At 39.0% G+C, this 19,561-nt stretch overlaps 1 protein-coding gene across 3 annotated transcripts in view; it reads right to left on the bottom strand.

Moving 5' to 3' along the window:
• Positions 1–19,561, bottom strand: part of Kiaa0586 (KIAA0586 ortholog) — a 115,433-nt gene that overhangs the window by 45,250 nt on the left and 50,622 nt on the right. For 2 of the 3 annotated variants that reach the window (XM_013521976.1, XM_013521975.1), the window contains exons 22-28: positions 17,817–17,976; positions 16,502–16,736; positions 15,292–15,545; positions 14,212–14,288; positions 11,183–11,317; positions 8,618–8,795; positions 1,462–1,616 (exon numbers count right to left, since the gene is read on the bottom strand). In XM_013521976.1, the coding sequence (XP_013377430.1) occupies positions 1,462–1,616; positions 8,618–8,795; positions 11,183–11,317; positions 14,212–14,288; positions 15,292–15,545; positions 16,502–16,736; positions 17,817–17,976 (1,194 nt within the window). The remainder of the gene's footprint in view (positions 1–1,461; positions 1,617–8,617; positions 8,796–11,182; positions 11,318–14,211; positions 14,289–15,291; positions 15,546–16,501; positions 16,737–17,816; positions 17,977–19,561) is intronic. The other variant, XM_005399217.2, reaches the window with a different exon arrangement.

Below are 19,561 nucleotides of genomic sequence, written 5' to 3'. Positions count from 1 at the left end.
TACAAGTTTTAGTTAAAACAGGCCAACCATTAAAGGCAAGCAATCTTTACTGAGATGTAAGTGACAAGATAATGAACTGTGTACATTTGAAACGTACAGCTGCTCAGTTCTGACACGTGCATATGGAACTATCGCCATCCTCAGGGTGATGTAATGGGATGCATTCATCCACCCCGAGTTTTCTCATGCCCCTCTGGATTTACTTTCTCTTCCCCCCTCCACTTCGTCTCCCATCATCCCCACCAATGATTTGAAATGCTTTTTGTCACTATAGATTAGTTTGTATTTTCTAGAATTTTATATAAATGGAATCACAGAATATGTATTTGGGGGGAGGGGAGTCCAATTTCTTTGACTCAACTTTTTTGCAAGAATTAACTGTGTTGTTGTATCAATCGTTCATGCATTTTTATTACTGAGCAGTATTCCATTTTACAGGATATAACATGATTTGTCCATTCACCAGTAGAGCATTTGCATTGTTTCCAGTTTTTGGCTACTACAAATATAAAGTTGCTATGAATATTCATATACATGACTGTGTAGACATGTTTGCATTTCTCCTGGGGAATTAGGAATAAACTGCATGAGTAAATGTGTTAGTTGTGTCTTTTATTTTTAAGAAATAGCTAGGCTGTTTCCGAAGTGGTTGGATCATTTTACATTTCCAGTGGCAAGTCTCAGAGTTCAGTTGCTCTACACCTTGCTAATACAAGCACTTGATGTGACAGTCTTTTAAATTTTAGGTTTCTAATGAATGTACAGTAGTATCTCACTATGATTTGATTGTCATTTTCCTAGTGACTAACAATGCTGAGAATCTTCTTCTGGTGTTTTGTTTTGTTTTTTGAGATAAGGTCTTCAACTTACAGCAATTCTCCTGTCTCGGACTCTGAGCTGGATTACCGGCATGTGCAGGTGTGACAAACTGAGAATCTTCTTGTACTTATTGGCACTCATCTATCTTCTCGGATGAAGTATTTGTTCAAATCTGTTTTCATCTTCTATTTGGACTGTTTGTTTTCTCAGTATTCAGTTATGAGGATTTGTTTTGTCTTGCTTTGTTTTTTGAGACAAGGTCTTGCTGTGTAGTTCAGGGTGGCCTTGAACTCACTATGTAGGCCAGGCTGGTCTTGAACTTGTGGTGATCCTCCTGCCTCAGCCTCACCATGCTGGGATTACAGGTGTGCACCTCCAGGCCCAGCCCTGAGAGTTCTTTATACATTATATTCTGGATGCAAGTCTTAGTTGTACTGGATATTATTTGCATATACCTTCTCCCAAGGGCATGGCTGTACACTGGCTGAGCTAAGATTCACATTCAGAATTGAGTCAGTGAAGAAAGGAGGCATGATCTGAGACTGACTGACTCCAAAGACTGTTTTAGATAGTGTATCAGTGAAAAGGCAATACTGTTAAAACTCTTATTTTAGTAAAGTGAAAATGCTCTGAATTTGGTACCTGAAAAACATCTTCAGCTGCTTCCAGTAAACAAGCACCACTCCCTTGGGTCTTCAGCAGGGCTGTGGGAAGAACAGTGTTGGAATTTGTCTGCAACTCCAACTCTCCCAAACTCATCGGGCCATGACTAGCACAGGAATCTTCATAAATCCCACCTGCCAGCAAACATGTGAGCAGAAACTAAAATAAACTGATTACCCTAAAAAAGAATAAGTAATTAACTAAAGCTACCAATATTTCTCATTTGCTGTACTAGAAAGAGCAGTGTACTTTAGCCAAAAACACTTTGGTATCAAGCCTTTGTTGACATTAAAACCAAAGCTCATAGAACATGCCATGGGAGACTCTAAGTCAAGCTCCATCACCAAGTCCCCCATGCAGTCCCTCCCACGCATTTGCTACACACCACAGCCCAGTCCTCCAGCTTGCCTTTCTGTCACAAGAGTCACGATAATACTTTCTATCTGAAATGTAGTCTTAAAGAAAAGGGCTACTTCCTGGCTAGGAAGAGCTGCTATTGCTTAGCCCTGTTCTGTAGATATTTTTCTTCAATTGTCAGGCTCTTCCTTTCCTCATCTAAATGGCATCTCAATCAATTCCATAAAAAGAAAACAAGTAGAGATTTCTATGTATCTAATAGTAACACTGCTGTGTATGTTTATTCCAAGCACTTTCACATACATACACTATCTTATTTAATTTGAACTTGACAGTCACTCTATAAGCTAGGTCAGGTGGTATTATAAACTGTTTTCCACTGAAAAAACTGAACTTCAGTGAAGTTAGGTGACTACTATATTTAAAAATCAGAAAGTACACTGGGGAGATGGCTGAGTGGTAAAGCATTTGCCTAGCATGTGTGAGGCCTTAGGTTTGATCTCACACAAACACACACACACACACACACACACACACACACACACAGCAAAACAAAAGGAAAAAATTAGAAGGCTAGTACAAGGAACAAAGGAATTAAAACCTGCATCTTCCAATTCCCACTTCCAACTCTATTTCATGTTCTCCCTAAAATATTTCTTAAAAATTCTGTAGTTCTGAATTCATGGCTACCTTTTAAACACAGAAGAACAGAACATATATCTCATTTTAACCAACAGAAATAAACCAGTTACTTGTAAGCTAAATTGTTTTAATAAAATATTTTAGAGACACCACAGATATTTTACATTTAAAGGCAATCACACAACTGACAATTTCTAGGTATAGCATATAATCATACTCTCATTTTTCATGTTGATCTAGCTTTAAAGGGGGGTTATATGCAGCAAAATAAATCCACTGAGTTTTAATTCTTTAGTATTCAATCTATACAAAATAGTTTACCAGAACTACTTGATTATCTCATGTAACATAAGATTAATTTAAATAATGGTAATATCGGCAGTTTAGAGTAACTAATGCTCCAGGACTTTGATTTACTCCCTTACATTTTTTTTTTGGTTTTTCTCCGGTACTGGGAACCGAACTCACGACCTTGCGCTTGCCAGGCAGGCGCTTTTGCCGCTGAGCTAAATCCCCAGCCCCCCCCCTTTTTTTTTTTTTTTTTTTTTTACTCCTTTACATTCTGATATGCCTTTTTCTATTCCGCTGTCAGCTGTCCAAATTTTCCTATGACTGACAAGGAAATTAGGAGAGAAGAACGAGCACATCTGTTGAAGGGGAAAAAGACTCTAAAAACTCTTTTTGCTGGCCAGGTGCAGTGGCACACACGTGCAATCCTTGCTACTTGAGAGGCTAAGCAAGGCTGGCAGTGTAACAGCAACAGAGAATTGGCCTAGCAGGCAGAAGGCCCAAGGTTCAATCCCTATAATGGCAAGCAAAAAAACTCACTTTACTGATCCTAAGGTACATATCTAAAAACTCCAAGAGATTTCAGAAACTCTGTTAGCATTAATACAAGAATTCAGTTCTATAATTGGATACAAGATAAACAAACAAATAGGACTATTTTTTCTCCTTATCATAGCAATAAGCAAGTGGAAATGTGGCAAATCTACTATGGAAATCAAAACTAAAATATTACAATTATTAAGAAAGGCATAGAACTCATACGAAGAAAAATATGAATTCTTCTTGAAAGGCAAAAATTACTGAAATATTTTAAACAAATTTGAAAAATTTTAGAATAAGATATGAACAAATATAATTATTCTAGTATATAAACTAGTATAATTCCAATTTGAGTGATCTTTACTTGGACTGAATTTTGAGTTTATATGAAAAAACTGTCTGAGAATTACCAAGTATGACAATGAAAAAAAAGGGAGGAGATTTTCCCTATGATATAGCAAAATGTTTCTTAAAAGTCAAACCAGTCTAATAAATGTTTTAGATCAATAATCTTGAATATTTACAATAAAGAATCCAGAAAAATATCCCTATGTCTATGAGAATTTAATATATAAATTGGCTAATACACAACTGGCTATTTATCTGGAAGAGAATCAAATTCGATTTCTGTGTATGCTATTTACTAGATAAATTCCAGATAGAATAAATATAAATATATACTAAACAATTCAAATCTTGCAAGAAAACTAGGAGACTGCAGGTATAAAGCTTGTATTAGGGGGAAAAGGCATGAAAACATAGTAAGTACAGCTTGAGCATCTCTAATCCAAAAATGTGAGATCCAAAGCCTGAAACCGTGTGAGCACCTGCATGACACCACAGGCAGAAGTCTTCAGGTCTGTCCTCACGTGACAAGCTTCAGTCAGTACACAGATGTACTGAACACAGCACGAACAACTGATATCCGGTATATGTATGAGACAGACAGGAAACATAAATGAACTGTGAGTTCAGACTTGGGTCTCTCATGAGACATACAAGCAAGTATTCTAAAATTAAAAAAAAAAAAAAACTAAAACCTGAAACACTTGGGTCCCAACCATTTCAGTAAACAATATTCAACCTCTTTACAAGATAGAAATGTATAGCAGTTCAAAAAAGCTGACTCTTTCCTTGATAGATCACGCAGGATTTTTCATGACCTGGTGTCTGCTCACTGCTGCAACCAGAGTTTAGGATCACTGTGTCCTAACCTCTGACAAGTTCTTACATCTTGCTATTTCTCGAATCTGTCACCTGTGGTTATGATTTGTGTCTGGATGTCCCTCCAAAGCCTCATGCAGTCATGCAGGGACGGGCTTTTCAGAAGGGGCTGGTGTGTGATTAGTAAATCAGTCCACTGATTGAACCGTCCTTGTTCTGGGTACGATTAAAGGTGTGAGTGCTACACCTGCCTTTGGGCGGGTAGCCTGTATATAATACAAGGGACAGAAAGAGGTTGGTCCCTTCTGCCCTTGTTGCTTTTGCCATTTTGTGGGCACCATGAACTCTTCTCCTCTGTGATGCCCCTCTGCCATGTCTCCGTGCCATGGGACCAGCCACCCTGCCAAGCCACCCTGCCCTGGAGCCAACAGATTATGGACCAAACCCTCTACAAACTGTGAGCTAAATAAACCTTCTCCTATTTAACTTTGGGTGGGTATTCTGTCTCAACAGTGTCTCACTGCATATTCTCCTCTTACCACACAGCAAGCATTCACTGGTCTTTCAGGACTCACTCCAAGTAGGATCCTCTCACCAATGAAGTCCTTCCTGAATGCCCTCTCCAGCTTCCACTGACTGTTCCCCCTCTCTACATGGACTTCTTTACAAGAACAATGTTAATTCACTGCATATTTTCACCTTCTCCTCTACTAGCTCTACTCACTGAGGATAGGGCCTCATTACGTTTCATATTCCTAGCACCAAACATACGCTGAGAGCATAGGAGGTATTCAAAAAGCAGAAAGTCTTTAGAATGAATAAGTGAATAAAAAAACTAGAATGTTCTTATAATTCATCATCTGAATAATTCCTTCAAGATTCAGATTTTCACCAGCTCACATAGGGAATCCGTTCTGAGCTCCATGTCCTCACATGTCAACTGAGTCCTCCCTGCACCATCACAGCAGCGTGTGCTGTACTACTCACACTTTACTGTAACTTCCGTCTGTCTTCCAGCTCACCCACACCAGTTCGTCCTCTCCCTTGACAGCAGATGTCTATCCGCTCTGCATCTCTAGTGACTAATTTACTGCTAATGCCATCATACACAGTAGGCCTTCAATGCAGTTTTCTGAGTGAATGAAGAGCTGTATTTGGTAGTAGTTCCTTCCAGGGTCCTCACAACTCACTCAAAGTACCAGCTTACATTTTTTAGAGTATCCAAGACAACTGCTCAAAGTGATTCTGCATCTTTTTGTTACTCAACTGAACCTAAAAGCCTCAGGAATGGAGAGAAGGATAAGGAACGCAGAATGCAAATAGGACACTTCCTGAACACAGGCGGGGCAGGGCAGAGGCAAGGTGGAAATGCTCGGAGAGACCACGTGCTGCAGAGTGAGGCCACTGCCCACAGCCACAGGAGTCAGCTCGGAACAGGAACAGCAAGGCGTTCAGAGGACCTCTGTCCCGCCAACCAGGAGGAGCCCCAGGAAACACCCAGCCAGGTCAGCAAGGGACGCATCACTCTCTGGGATGCATGAGATCTAATAAAGGTTTGTCGCCATCACCTGCTATATTTTGGGGTAATTTGTTACACAGCAACAACCAACCAATAATTAATATCCCCACCTGACAGATGAAGATATTTAAATTCAGAGTTATTAAATTTCTTGATCCAAGATACAAGAGTTAGAATTCAAATCCAGTGTGAAATTCTGCAAGCCCAAATTTTAGCCACTCTGCTATACTGCTATACCTTTTTTTTTTTAATGCAGGATCTCACTTTGTGGTACAGGTTAGCCTTAAATTTACTATGTAGCCAAAGCTGGCCTCAAAGAGTGAGGCTCTTGCTGCCTCAGCCTCCCAAGTGCTGGGATTACAGGCATACAACCACGCCTGGCTATATAAGCTATGTTACTTATTATTTTTTCCAATTAAATTAAATACACTATATCTACTATTAAAATACACTCCTCTTGCAGATGAGAAGGGGATCTAAGAATGGTGGGAGAGGGCAGGGAGGGGAGTTATAGAGAAAATAAAAAGGACTAAGGTGCTGTAGGTATATGTATCAACTCCCCACGATAAATGTATTCATTTTGTATTGCAAATGTGCACAGTCCTAGCAAAAAATGATTTTAAAAGAGAAAAAAAGTATGATCCAAAATTACACTGTACCATAAGTAATATGCTGGGTGCAGATATAAGGAAGGACTGGATAAGCTACATCATTGTGGGTTTAATTCTGTAATAATCTAACAAGTATACAACTAGCTCTTCCCAAGTATCAAGTGATCTGCGAGAGCCACCTAGTGTAAATTCTTTTTAACTGCAATCTCTACAGTTAATGATATGTCACATTTTATACCATTTGATTCCTATTAATTGGAAAGAATTTGAAACAATTAGTACTCTCTCCATATGCATAAAACAAGAAATAATTTATTCCCATGGAAAATTAAGCCTTGAATCTCTCTCGATTCTAAATGATATAAAGTATTCAGTCAATATAAAACTAACCCTTTAAATCCTCCAGTGTTTTCCAACTGCAGGCATTTCCTTTGCTAATTTCTGGCAACAATGCACAGACCTGGAAGCTTCTTTTCACTCAACAGAACGCAGTAACATGGAAAAACTAGTAAGAATATAGTCAAGATGCCAGTCATGGTGGCAAATGCCAGTGATCCCAGCACGGGAGATTAAGGGGGGATGGCAGTGAGTTCGAGGCCAGCCTAGTTACATAGTGAGTTCCGGGCAAAGGCCAACCTAAATTACAAAGCCAGACCCTATCTCAAGAAAGAAAAGATAAGAATATAGTCAAGCCTCATTCATTTGCAAAATGCGCATGTAAATTTATTTACTCACTAAAACGTGTCTGTAGGCCCAAGATTAACACCAGCAGTGGTGTTAATGTGTGGATGTGTGCGGAGCGGAGAAGTAGAACTGCCTACTGTGCCTTTCCCAGCTGAGGCACACACGCTGCCTCCTCACTTCGGCTCTCACACATAAACAAAGGCTGCACAGCTATCGAAGGCCAGGTTTCTGTGGAGGTTGGTGTGCATATGCATGTCCCTGTGTGTGTGTTATAAAAACACTGAGATACTCTGTCCCACTCCTAAGTGTAAGAAGGCTGTGACATTCCCTGTGGAAAAGACAGGTGTGTTTGAGAACTTGCATTCAGGCATGGGTTATAATGCTGGTGGTTGTGTACTCAGAAGTGAATCAACACTGCATATCAAGTAAGACATCTTCAAACAGAAACACATGTCAAACCAGGTTATGTACTGATCAACTGACAACAGTGCTATGTCCAGAGACTGTAAGAACCTAACCCGCTACCTCCCCTGGGAGCAATGGCTCAGTATTTGCTAATACACTGGAGATGACTTTACAGAATTCACCTACCACAGATAGTAAGAATTAACTGGCTGGGGATGTAGCTCAATGGCACAAGTACTTGCCTGGCAAGCACGAGGCTCTGAGTTCAATTCCCAGTACAAAAAAAAAAAAAGAATTAACTATATACATATTAATGACAGGTGTTCTATTTTATTATCATTTCCAAAGTGTTAAAGAAAGTTAAGTTCTACAATAGTCACTGAACACAGCCATCTGAAAATCACACAATTTTGTAAAGTATTTTTCTACAGTATTATCTAAGTGAACCTTGTTCTAAACAAGGTGGTAGCTCAGTTTTGATAGGCTAGTTATATTTTCTAGTATATATTAAAATAAAGGCTCCTATACACTAGGTACATGCCTGCAGTCTCAGTACCCGGGAGGTTGTGACAGGAGGATTATGAATTCAAGGCCAGCCTGAGACTCTATCTCAAAAAAACAAAAAAGCATCTGCATTACAAATTTTTCAATGTGTGTATGTATATTACCAAAATTATCTCATGTATCACAACAGTACAAGTACCCGCACTGATGCATGAATCACACTTAGGAAAACACAGTTAGGTATACCATAAAAAAACTTACTACTTTGTAACAAAGAAATTTTTCATCTAAATATAGTTACACTTTTCTCAAGTCAGATCAGGAACCCTAATATAGATTATAATACAAAACAAAATACATCCCCTTCAGCACAGGAAGAGTTCAAAGACAGCGTGGTGGGATACAAAGGGTTGGTGTATACCTGAAACTATGTCAGATTGTTGAAACAACGGCTTTGGATCGCAAGGCTGACCCACAGACTCCTCATTGACGATGCACTGCTGCATACAGAGGGACTGTCCCAGTAAGATGTGCTCTGCTGCTGCTGTCAGCCTGGGCCTCTGTCCTTCACTAAGTTCGCCCATACTGTTTTCCAAGTCCTACAAAAGGTTGAAACAACTGTTAAAGCCATTATATTAAAATCAAGTCAAGCCAGTGTAGTGGCACATGCCTGTAATCCCAGCTGCAAGGCCAGCCTGGACAACTGAGCAACACCTTGTCGCAAAGTTTAAAAAGGGAGCCAAGCATGGTGGGTCATGCCTGTAATCCCAGCATTTGGGAGGCTGATACAGGAGGGTCATCAAGAGTTCGAGGCCAGCCTGAGCTACACGGTGAGTTCAAGGCCAGCCTGGACTATGCAGCAAGACGGTCTCAAAAAACAAAACAAAACAAAACTTTTTAAAGGGAAAACAGACTGGGATGTAGCTCAATGCTACAGTGCCTGGCCAGTCTGTGCAGGGCCTGGGGTTTAAACCCCAGTACTACAGGAAAAAAAGAAAAAAAAAAATCAAATCAAAACAGGAGATACCTGATGAATATCATGATCCATACTGCACCACTGCAGTTGCTTTGAATAATGAACTACTTGAAAAGTATTTTAGCAAGTGCTATATGCCACATATACCATAAAAGATAAGTCTAAAAGTAAGGCATCTAGCATTAGGCTTTATTTTTAATATCTTATTTTCCTAAAGTTGGCTATTATTTCTTCAATCTCCAACTAATTAACAATGTATAAGAAAAATTCTACTATAATTTAAAATGCTAAATGCTGGCATGCATTACATATTGTTCATACAGCTTAAAATCAGAAAAACAGAAAATACATTTTTCATGATTTAAAATTGCCTAAAGCTGTCAGTGTGAATTTTATAACTGATGAGAATATACTTGAAATAGCATAAAGATTACTCCATGTGAATAATTACATTTTTTTCTAAGTACACAGATTGAAAAAGACTATTTTAATCATATTTCATAAAGTTCTTTTCCCTGAGAAAGTACAAAGTACAAAAAGGTTTCTTTATTATATATATACTAAATGAACTAAAACTACAAAAAATTAAGACCTGTTTTCTTTCCATATTAAAACTTATATGCCATAATCACGAGTCTATTTTGTAACTTGTTAATACTATAACGAAGGGCTGGGGATTTAGCTCAGCGGCAAAAGCACCTGCCTGGCAAGCGGAAGGTCATGAGTTCGGTTCCCGGTACCAGAGAAAAACAAAAAAAAAAAAAAAAAAAAAAAAATACTATAACGAATGTTTACTAGTGAAGAAGTGAATTAGGGCCGGAGATGTAGCTCAGCAGCACAAGCACCTGCCTGGCAAGTGCAAGGTCCTGAGTTCGATTCCTGGTACCAAAAAAAAAAAAAATTTAAAAAAGAAGTGAATTAAAATTCCAGTATCTAAAAGGTGCTATGTGTACCTCTCCCCTCTTTTTTCTTTCTTCAGAGCTAGAGACTGAACCGAGGGCCTCATGCATGCCAGGCATGCACTCTGCCAGCCCTATATTTCTCATTTAAAAGGAGTTTAATTTCAACCAACATGAGTTTATCAACTGTAAAAAAATCAAAACACCTTGGTTCAACATTCAAAATTCTACACCATTTGCCCAAATTCTCCTCTATGCACCTCTATCTCCCCCTGGCTCCCCTAACCCACTGCTTCTTTTGGAACACCAATCCCTCCAACATGCTTTAAACCAAAAAATACTGGCTGCAATTCAACACATCCCCTGCAGACTCGGGGCAATGTGCAGAATGATGGCAGATGTGCTTCCACTGGAAATCAGAAATATTTCACAGTGCCTATAATACTGCTTAAAGGTAGAGGCTGTGTCTCATTCATGTTTGTATATTTTCCAAGGCTATGTGTATCATACAATAGATACTCAATAATAAAAGGTTGCAGGATGAATGAATAAATGAATGAATGATCCTCACAAATTATTAGCGTGCTTCAGTTTTTTTCAACTGTAGAACAAGTGGGTTGGAATGGATGGTCTAATTTATTTTTAGTTATACAACTCTACAGGGGAGGAAAGGGAGGGAAAGGGGTTGAAAAAAGGAAGTGAGATACAGTATGTTCATGTACCAATTTCCCAAACGGAATATAAATGTTACACACTACAAACATGTACTATTACAAACAAATGAATAAATAAATGAATAGACACTTGGACCAAAAAAAGAAAGAAAAAAAAAGAAAAAGAAAACTTTTTTCTATGATTCCAGGATAAAATTGTTTGCTATAATATTGACTTCTTAACTGAAACATCAGCATGCCTCAATTAAAAGTAGGTATCGGATACACAAAGAATCAGGATGTGTTATGTACACGTATCAATTCCCCACAATGAATGTAATCATTATGTACTGCAAACATGTAAAAATAAATTTAAAAAAAAATTTAAAAGCAGGAGTATTTTTCTTTTTTCCTGTATTTGTATCTATCAAAAAATAATTACTACGGTTACAGAGTACCTCTGAGTGACAGACTGCTTGCTGCGAAACTAGTAATTCCTGGTTCTGTTTAGCAAGAAGAGGAAGAAGTGCATCTGCATGAAATTTTTTATGGGATATCCTGATTACTTGTCCTTCACTGGGAGAGTCATCTTCCTAAAAGAAAAGTAAAGATAATTAATGCACAAAAACTTTTATCAAATGATTGTACTTTTCTCAATTATGATTAAAAAAACAGCAAATTATGTTAGCCATTTTTTGGAAGGAAGATGAGCGTGTGTGAGGAAGATGAGTGCGCGTGTGCGTGTGCGTGTGTGTGCGTGCGTGTGTGTGTGTGTGAGCGCGCGCATACACACGCTAGAGACTGAATCCAGGGCCTTTGCACTAAGTTACATCCCCAGCTCCCCCGCTTCTTTTTGAGACACAACGTTTTAAAGACTAGAGAGAATACCAGCACTGCTTAGAGTTCCATAAAGTCACTAAATGGCCCAGGCTGAGCTTCAATTTACAACCCTCCTGCATCAGTCTCCCAGAGGGCTGGATTACAGGCATGTGCCATAATACCCAGCTGAAAGTGAGGGCTTTATTTTCATTTAGTTCTTACATACACTTTGTATAATAAAAGTGCTAAATTTGCATCATATATAAACAACACTTTAGAGTAATTTGGTAACATTAACAATGGAGATTCAAGCTGGGTGTGGTAGCACACGCCTGTAATCCTAGCACTCCGGAGGCTGAGGCAGGAGGATCACTATGACTTCAAGGGCAGCCTGTGCTACAAAGTAAATTCAAGACCAGCCTGAACTGCATAGCAAAACCCTGTCTCAAAAAACCAAAAAAATCCTGGAGCTTCAGTGGAAGAAGAGGGCAGGAGATGGTGTGGATGTGGGCAGATAGTCAACAGTATAAGGAGAGAAAGACGCTGCTTTCCCCCACTTTTGCTCTTGCTGCTTTTGCTGTCTTGTGCCGCCTTGGACCGTTACCCCTGTGTCATGTGCCACTCTGCCTTGGAGCCAGCTGATTATAGACTGAAACCTCCACAAACTGTGAGCTAAATAAACCTTTCCTTCTTTAATTTTGGTGTTGGGTATTTTGTCTCAGCTTTCCCATTTCATGTTTAAACAGTGCACAAAGTAAGTACACCTCAGCACGGCAATGCGGGGAACACCCCAGAATAGTGCAACCCGGGTCACAGACAAAAATGAAACCTGCAGAAGAACGTGAGGGCAGGCGCAGCCTTCAACGCCCCCTTGCCTCTGTGCTGATACCCGCCCTTGGCGAGGAACAGGCTAGCGAGAGCTTCCACTGGCTAAGTTCACTGTGCCTCAACAAGAGACCTGTCCCAAAAATGAGGGACTCTCTGCCCCTCACAGTCACACTGGACTCACCTATGCAAACAAGTATGAACATGACCTTAAATTCACTCACGGTATTCACTTTGTCTTTAATAAAATAAAGTTATTAGCTGGATTACATATACCTTAACTATATATAAACTACTAATGGTACATTTCTTGAAGTTACTCTGGACTTTTCCAGATTATACTTTTGTATTTGCTTCTATTAGAATAAAATACAATAAAAATTCTATTAGAATAAAATTACAATAAAAATATGAAAATTAGAAAATTTCACATTTAAAAAAGGAAATGTTATCATTTAGTCCTAGTTCAGTTTAGTTATTTCAAGAAATTGGGGCTGGGGATATAGCTCAGTGGCATAAGTGCCTGCCTGGCAAGCGCAAAGTCCTGAGTTCAAACCCCAGTACCAAAGGAAAAAAAAGAAAACAAGGAAATTTAAATATAAATATGTACTGCCACCAGATGAAGTTCTAAGAATGGATAAAAATGCGATAATCACACGTTAGGCCAAGTGTTGATATAATGCTCCAGCACCCCTGAAAATAAAAATATTCCATTTATACCTTCTTCCCATGTTATTTCACAAAAAATGACTGCCCTCTCTTTACAATGAACTCAATAAATAATTACTGTTTTTAAAAAATTACCCCTGCAGCCAGGCATGGTGGTGCACACTTGTTAACCCCAGCACTCTGAAAGTCGGGGGAGGTGGGGGCCCTGCAAGTCAAGCAAGCCTGGTAAGTGACGAAATAAGCCCGTCTCAAAATGAGGAAGAGCTGGAGACGTATCAAAGGCCCTCCTGGGTTTAATGCCTAATGCTGCAAAGAGGACAAAAAGAAAAAGAATCCTCTTCAAATAAAATCAATCAAAAACTTATGAAATATCTTCTTATTCATTTGTGAAATAACATTTTTAAAAAGAGCAACAATAACAGCACTGCTTAGCTCAGCATCTGTTGTTGGTGATACTTGCTTAGGCTTTTGAAAACATACAGAAGTAAAGCTTTCTGTTCCTAAGTGTTTCAAAAGAAAATCTTACTATCATTTCTATAGGATATTTACATTATATACGTCTGTATAAATAGATGACATTTTAAAACATCTATCTTTTTCTTCTGTGGTGCTAGAGAATAACTAGGAAGAAGGACTAGTATCTCCGGATCCAATTTCAATTTTTCTGTTTAAGGCCACTGAATTTTCATGCTTATTAGCACGAAGAATTATAATCATGGTTAGGGAAAAACAAATTATAGAAGCGTTGGTTAAAAACTGCTAAGATTCTGCTCAAAATATTAAAGGACTGGAGAGGTGGTCTCATATGTGCAAAGCCCTGGGTTCAAGCTGGGACAGAAAAAAAAAAACAAAAAATTAATAAAAATGAAAATGAGTATAAATTATACAGACAGCGTATCAAGGCGGCAGTTTACATTTCGATGGAGTTCAATACCTAATTACATTAAGTATTATTTTTCAACAGCTGGAACCTCAGAGATTAATAATTTCATTCTCACTACTATGAGGAGATAACACAAGGAAATACACAAGAAACCCTAAATCCTTTCATGGACATTTTAGTAACTGTTTTGTCTGTAACTCAAACAAGTGAGAAAAAACAAGGTCAGTGGCAGTAAGTTCACGAAGACGTCCTTCCTGTGAGAATTCAACGCTGACGCCAGTCACTCCTTACCATTTCCAGGGCATCGTGCAGAGTACTGGAGAAGCTATCATTTAGGGTTGTCAGATAAAGCTCTCCACCTCCTAACACTAAAATAAAAAAGTAAAAATTTAGAGAAAAAAAATAAAAACAAACTTACTAAGCAATCTGACCAGAAAGCCACATTTAATCTTCTGCAATAGAAATACTGCCACAGTTCATAAACAAATAATACACAAACTACTCAATCTCATGGGTTTTTTTTAAAAATGCAGTTTAAAACACATGAGATTTTTCTTTCACCTAACAGCTTGTAGAAACAAATTTTTCTTTTTGAGACAGGGTCTCACTATGTACCTTCAGGCTGACCTTGGACTCACTATGTAGCCCAGGCTGGCCTCAAACTTGCAGTGACCCTCCAGCTTCCAGAGTGCTGGGATTACAGGCGTGTGCCACCACACCTGGCACTACCAGAAACTTCTAAAAATTGTACAGATAGCACTGTAGCTATAAAATTGAGAAATCAGCATTCCTATATATTGTTAATGTTATTTAAACTGATTAAAAGCTGATTAATATTTCAGAAAGCATGCTGGCAGTGTAACAGTATTTTACAGGTGCCTGGTCTGACTCAGCAATCCCACATCTAGGCAGCTGTCTAGGAGTTATCAGGCAAGTGCATGAAGGATGCTCATTAAAGTTGTGTGTAGTCTGGGAACACGAAAAACCATCTAGAAGCCCTCCCCTCAGGCACTGGCTGCAGAGACCATACAGCCATTTTCAAAATGATGTAGTTTCCCAACAGCATGTGAAGGAAGATTCTATTTTAAATCCAAATGTACATCCTCGGATTTAGGTGTCTACATATGCACACTTTAAGAAGCCTGGAAGGGTGCACCTCAAACTATGAATAATACCCCTAGAGGGCAGGGCTATGAAGTGCGGTGTACTTTCCAAAACTAACCAATGCTAACTAATGTGCACAGGCCCCACTTTTCTCTGCTATATCATATTAGATCTTTGCAAGTAAGTAAAAACACTTTAAACAGGAAAATATCACTAAGGGAATTATCATAATCTAACAGTGAAACCAAGTAATATAGGGTGACTCACTCTTGGGAGCCAATCTTTGACCGCAACTGAACACAACCTCCCCTTCTGAGATGGGCCTGTCTAGAGTCTCCGCGTCGGTGACAGTGATGCTCAGTGTGCTCTCCAGTGTGGACGAGCTGGAGCTCGGCATCCGCAAGGAGGCAGGGGCCTCGGTGCCCGCAGGTAGCGGGGTGAAGGGAACCGGTTCTGCAGGAGCAGGCTGAGCCGGAGAGTCCACACTCTCAGGTTCTTCGTCCTTCGCCACAGACATCACCCTGAGGAGGTAAAGATGTTATTCTAAATTTACTAGCTCACTGAAGGACTCTATTTTTAGATAAAAAACAGGTACTATATCTCCTCTAGCAAAGTATTTCTAGGATCTACACTATTATAATTACCAAGACTCATTTTTCTAGAACTGTTTTTATGCATTAATCATAAACCATCCTGAAAGCTCTCCTAGCTAAAAAGTAAATCTACATGGGATATATAGTAATTTAAAAGTTAACTGATCATAGTAAATGATGAGCTACATTAGGGAAAAATCACTTTTAATTTTATTAACAATCTGATAAGTGTCTTTCTTCTCTGTTTCAATCCTTTTAAAATAAAAAGATATAAATAAATTTGATTAAAATTTTTAAAAAACTTAAAATTTATAAAACTTCTTCCTAAAGTATAGTTAGGGTTTAAAAATCATTGTTTGTCATTTCTTTTTGTTTTTTTTTTTTTTTTGTCTTTTTGAGCCAGGATGGCCTTGAACTCACTATGTAGTCCAGGCTGGCCTCGAACTTGTGGCGTTCCTCCTGCCTCAGCCTCCCAAGTGCTGGGATTACAGATGTGCACCACCACGCACAGCTTTGTCTCTTGTTTCTATTGTAATGTGTCACATAAATTGGAATGTACAGTTACTAAAAGTGAATGGAGTTGGCCCTCCACATTCAGATTCCACATCTATAATTCCTCCAACTACAGATGGAAAATATTTGGTGAAAAAAAAACCTTGTCATTATTTCCTAAACAACACAATATAACGATTCTTTACAGAGCATTTACATTGAATTACATATTGGAAGTAATTTGAAATGACCTAAAATATATGGAAGGACTATGCAGATTATACATAAACATTGTACCACTGTACATAAGGCACTTCAGTAAGTACGGATTTGGGGGGAAGGTCCCAGATCCAAAATCCCCAGATACAGAGGACAACTGTGTTTTCACCTACAGTGCTCTTGGGTAAGGAAGTTCCTCTTGAAGACAGTGAGGGTTCTCTTCCTCCAATGGGAGGTCTCTATCCCCCCATGGCTTGGGAAGCTCCAGGCATGATATCTTCAACTTATCAATGGAAATCTCTGACAAACTTGGCGTAAGAGCTGCTGCTGGAGGAGGTGTGGCAGCTGGGGTAACTGCAGGAGTATTAACATGTGTGATGGCAGGCATATCATTTCCTAAAGATTTCTCTTTTTTAAAAGAAAGAAAAAAGATGAAAGTCAGTAGCTACTCTACAGAAAGGCAAAACATAGTGCTCAGAAAGTACTTGCTATTTTGACATAAAGCAGCGGCAATAACAATAATAACGATCATAGTGATGGCCATAACGAGAAAATTCCTAAGTTAATTTTTAGTAAAGTATAAGAAAATAACCTTGAAAAGACAGGACTATTCATACCACCACATATGTAGTCACCTACACGTGTCTTAAATTATATACTTTAAGAAGAGGCACTATGGGTTCCTGTGTCCCCTAACCCCCATGGTGATACTATTTGGAGGAAGACCGCTGCAAGCTAACCGGGTCAGATGAGGACATGAGGCCTGGGGTCTCAGGTCTCAGTGGCTCTCTAAGAGTCTCCAACTCGCAGGCTCCTGTCCTCCTACTGATGCCAGATCAACAAGGCTCTCCCCAGGTGCAGGCCCTCAATCCTGGACTTCCAGACTCGAGCTGTAAGATGTAAATTCTTTTCTATATAAATTACCCAAGCTAAGGGCCTAGGATATGGCTCAGCGGCACGGCGCCTACCTGGCAAGCACGGAGTCCTGAGTTTGATTCATGGTACAAAAAATATAAAGTAAAATAAAATAAAGTAAAACAAAATAAAAAATAAATGACCCACTCTGTGGTATGCCGTTATAGCAGCACACACTAGACAAGTGGCAGCAAACCCTTTGCTTTCCTTGTGAGAGAAATGACTTAAACGAGTGATGGGGAACCTTCTAGAGCTTTCAGTGGTAACAAATACCTGGCTGTGGCACAAGTGCAATAGGTTTGCTACCACTGACTTACACCTAGTATGCAACAAGTATGTATGATATATAAAGCATCTTTCCAGGCATGGCGGTGCACACCTATACAATCCCAGCACCCAGGAGGCTGAGGCAGGAGGATCACAGAGGGAGTTCAAGGTCAGCCTGGGCTAAAAAGTGAGTTCAAGGCCAGCATGAAATGCATAGCAAGACCCTGTCTCAAAAAAAAAAAAATTAGAGAGAGAGAGGGCATCACACAATACAAGTCATGAAATTTTAATAAATAAGGTCTTTACCATTTTTAGCAGAGATTTCTTTCATCACAAAAGCAACATCATGATATGAACCACAGGGAGAAGAATCAGGCGTCTTCACCAGCATGCACTCTTCAGGAGGTGCCAAAGGGGAGCAAGGAGGCGTAGGCTGTGGAGTAGCCACTGGAGTACATATTCTTGTCTAAAACAAGTTAGGAAAACAAGTCAAATGGTGTTTATGAACACCAATTAAAAGTAATTTGGAACAATAACGTGAGTGCATTCATATGCTACACAGAAATTAAAAGCATGGGCAAAATAACAGGAAAGGAGCCTTGAGTACCCCGGCTCTTAAGTATCCAGCTGCTAGGGTAAGACCAGCATGCAGGAAGCACTGGACCTCGGAAGCAGGCCCCGAAGAGTAGGTACTCTCTTCCAGTGCAGACAGGAAGATTCAACAGACACAGCTGAAGGGCAGAGCCAGCCACAAACCCAGGACCAGCACATGACAGGAAAGCAGCATCTTCAGCTGGCAAGACATCAAAAACCAGCCCTTCAGCACTAAGGAACTGCATGTAGCAAGGGAATGATAAGAAAAAGTGAGGGTGGGGTGAGGAGAGAGAAAGACCACAGAGGGATGGCAAGTACTAGGGAAGGAAAAACAGAAACATTTTAACGGTAATTTGTTGAATAGTGAATCACTGGATGGTTCAAAATTTACAACGTAAAAAATAATGACAGTGAAAATTAAGTCTCCTGCTGTGATCTTTCTATCTATTTCCCTTCCTCAGTTACCAAATTCTTTTAAGTCATTGCACATGTATATAGATTTATCAATGGAATAAATTCCTACAAGTGGGCCTGCTTGATCACAGGGCTATGTTTTAATTTGAATGGATATTGCCAAATTTCCCTCTACAGCAGGGTACTCTTTTATATTACCACTAGAAGGGATGACAATGCCTATTTCCCCAAAGGTTTAACGAACAAGGTGTCACCAAACTTCTATGAGAGTTTTGATCAGTAAAAATGGAACTCCTGTGAACTTTTACTATCAGTGAGGATGACCACTTTTTTTCTGTAGATGGACAATTTGTATTTTGTGTGTGTGTCCTTTGTCAATTTATAAAATACATTATTTGACTTTTTCTTCTTATTCTAAAAAGTCTTTAGGGTGATTAGCCTTTTTCTGTATTATGAATTGCAAATTATAATTTTCTGTATTATGAATTGCAAATCATAATGTATAATTTAAGACATGAAACATTAAAATTCTTTAATGCTGTGTGATAATTAAAAATTTTAATTTTAATTTAAAAATGAAATATAATGGATTTTTTCCCTTCTTGACTATATAAACCTTTGACTATTCAGGAGAGGATCTTAAGGTATTCCAGTATTGAGAAGAGATGATGACGGATTTAAGTTACTGAGTATTCACTGAATTCTAGCTATTAGATTAACCTTTTACAGCTCTCACCTCATTAACCTTTCACAAAACCTCATATGACCACCTCAGGAAGACACAGTATCATAAAGATATCGTTTCCAAACTAAGCCAGCCAAAATCAGATTAGTTTCCATTAATTAACAAGCCCAAAATGATGTTTAATGGAACTCAAAATTAATTTTCAAAGAATTGGGCATGGTGGCACATGCCTTAGTCTCAGCTACTTGAGGATCACTCAACCCCAGCATTCAAGAGTTCCAGACAAGCCTAGGCAATACAGCAAAGTTCTATCTTAAAAATCAAAAACCCAGACATTGATTTTAAAATAAATTTGACC

The sequence above is a fragment of the Chinchilla lanigera genome, unplaced genomic scaffold, assembly GCF_000276665.1.
Source record: "Chinchilla lanigera isolate Chin_1 unplaced genomic scaffold, ChiLan1.0 scaffold00065, whole genome shotgun sequence".
NCBI classification, from domain to species: Eukaryota; Metazoa; Chordata; class Mammalia; order Rodentia; family Chinchillidae; genus Chinchilla; species Chinchilla lanigera.
This window is presented reverse-complemented; position numbering and strand designations above follow the sequence as displayed.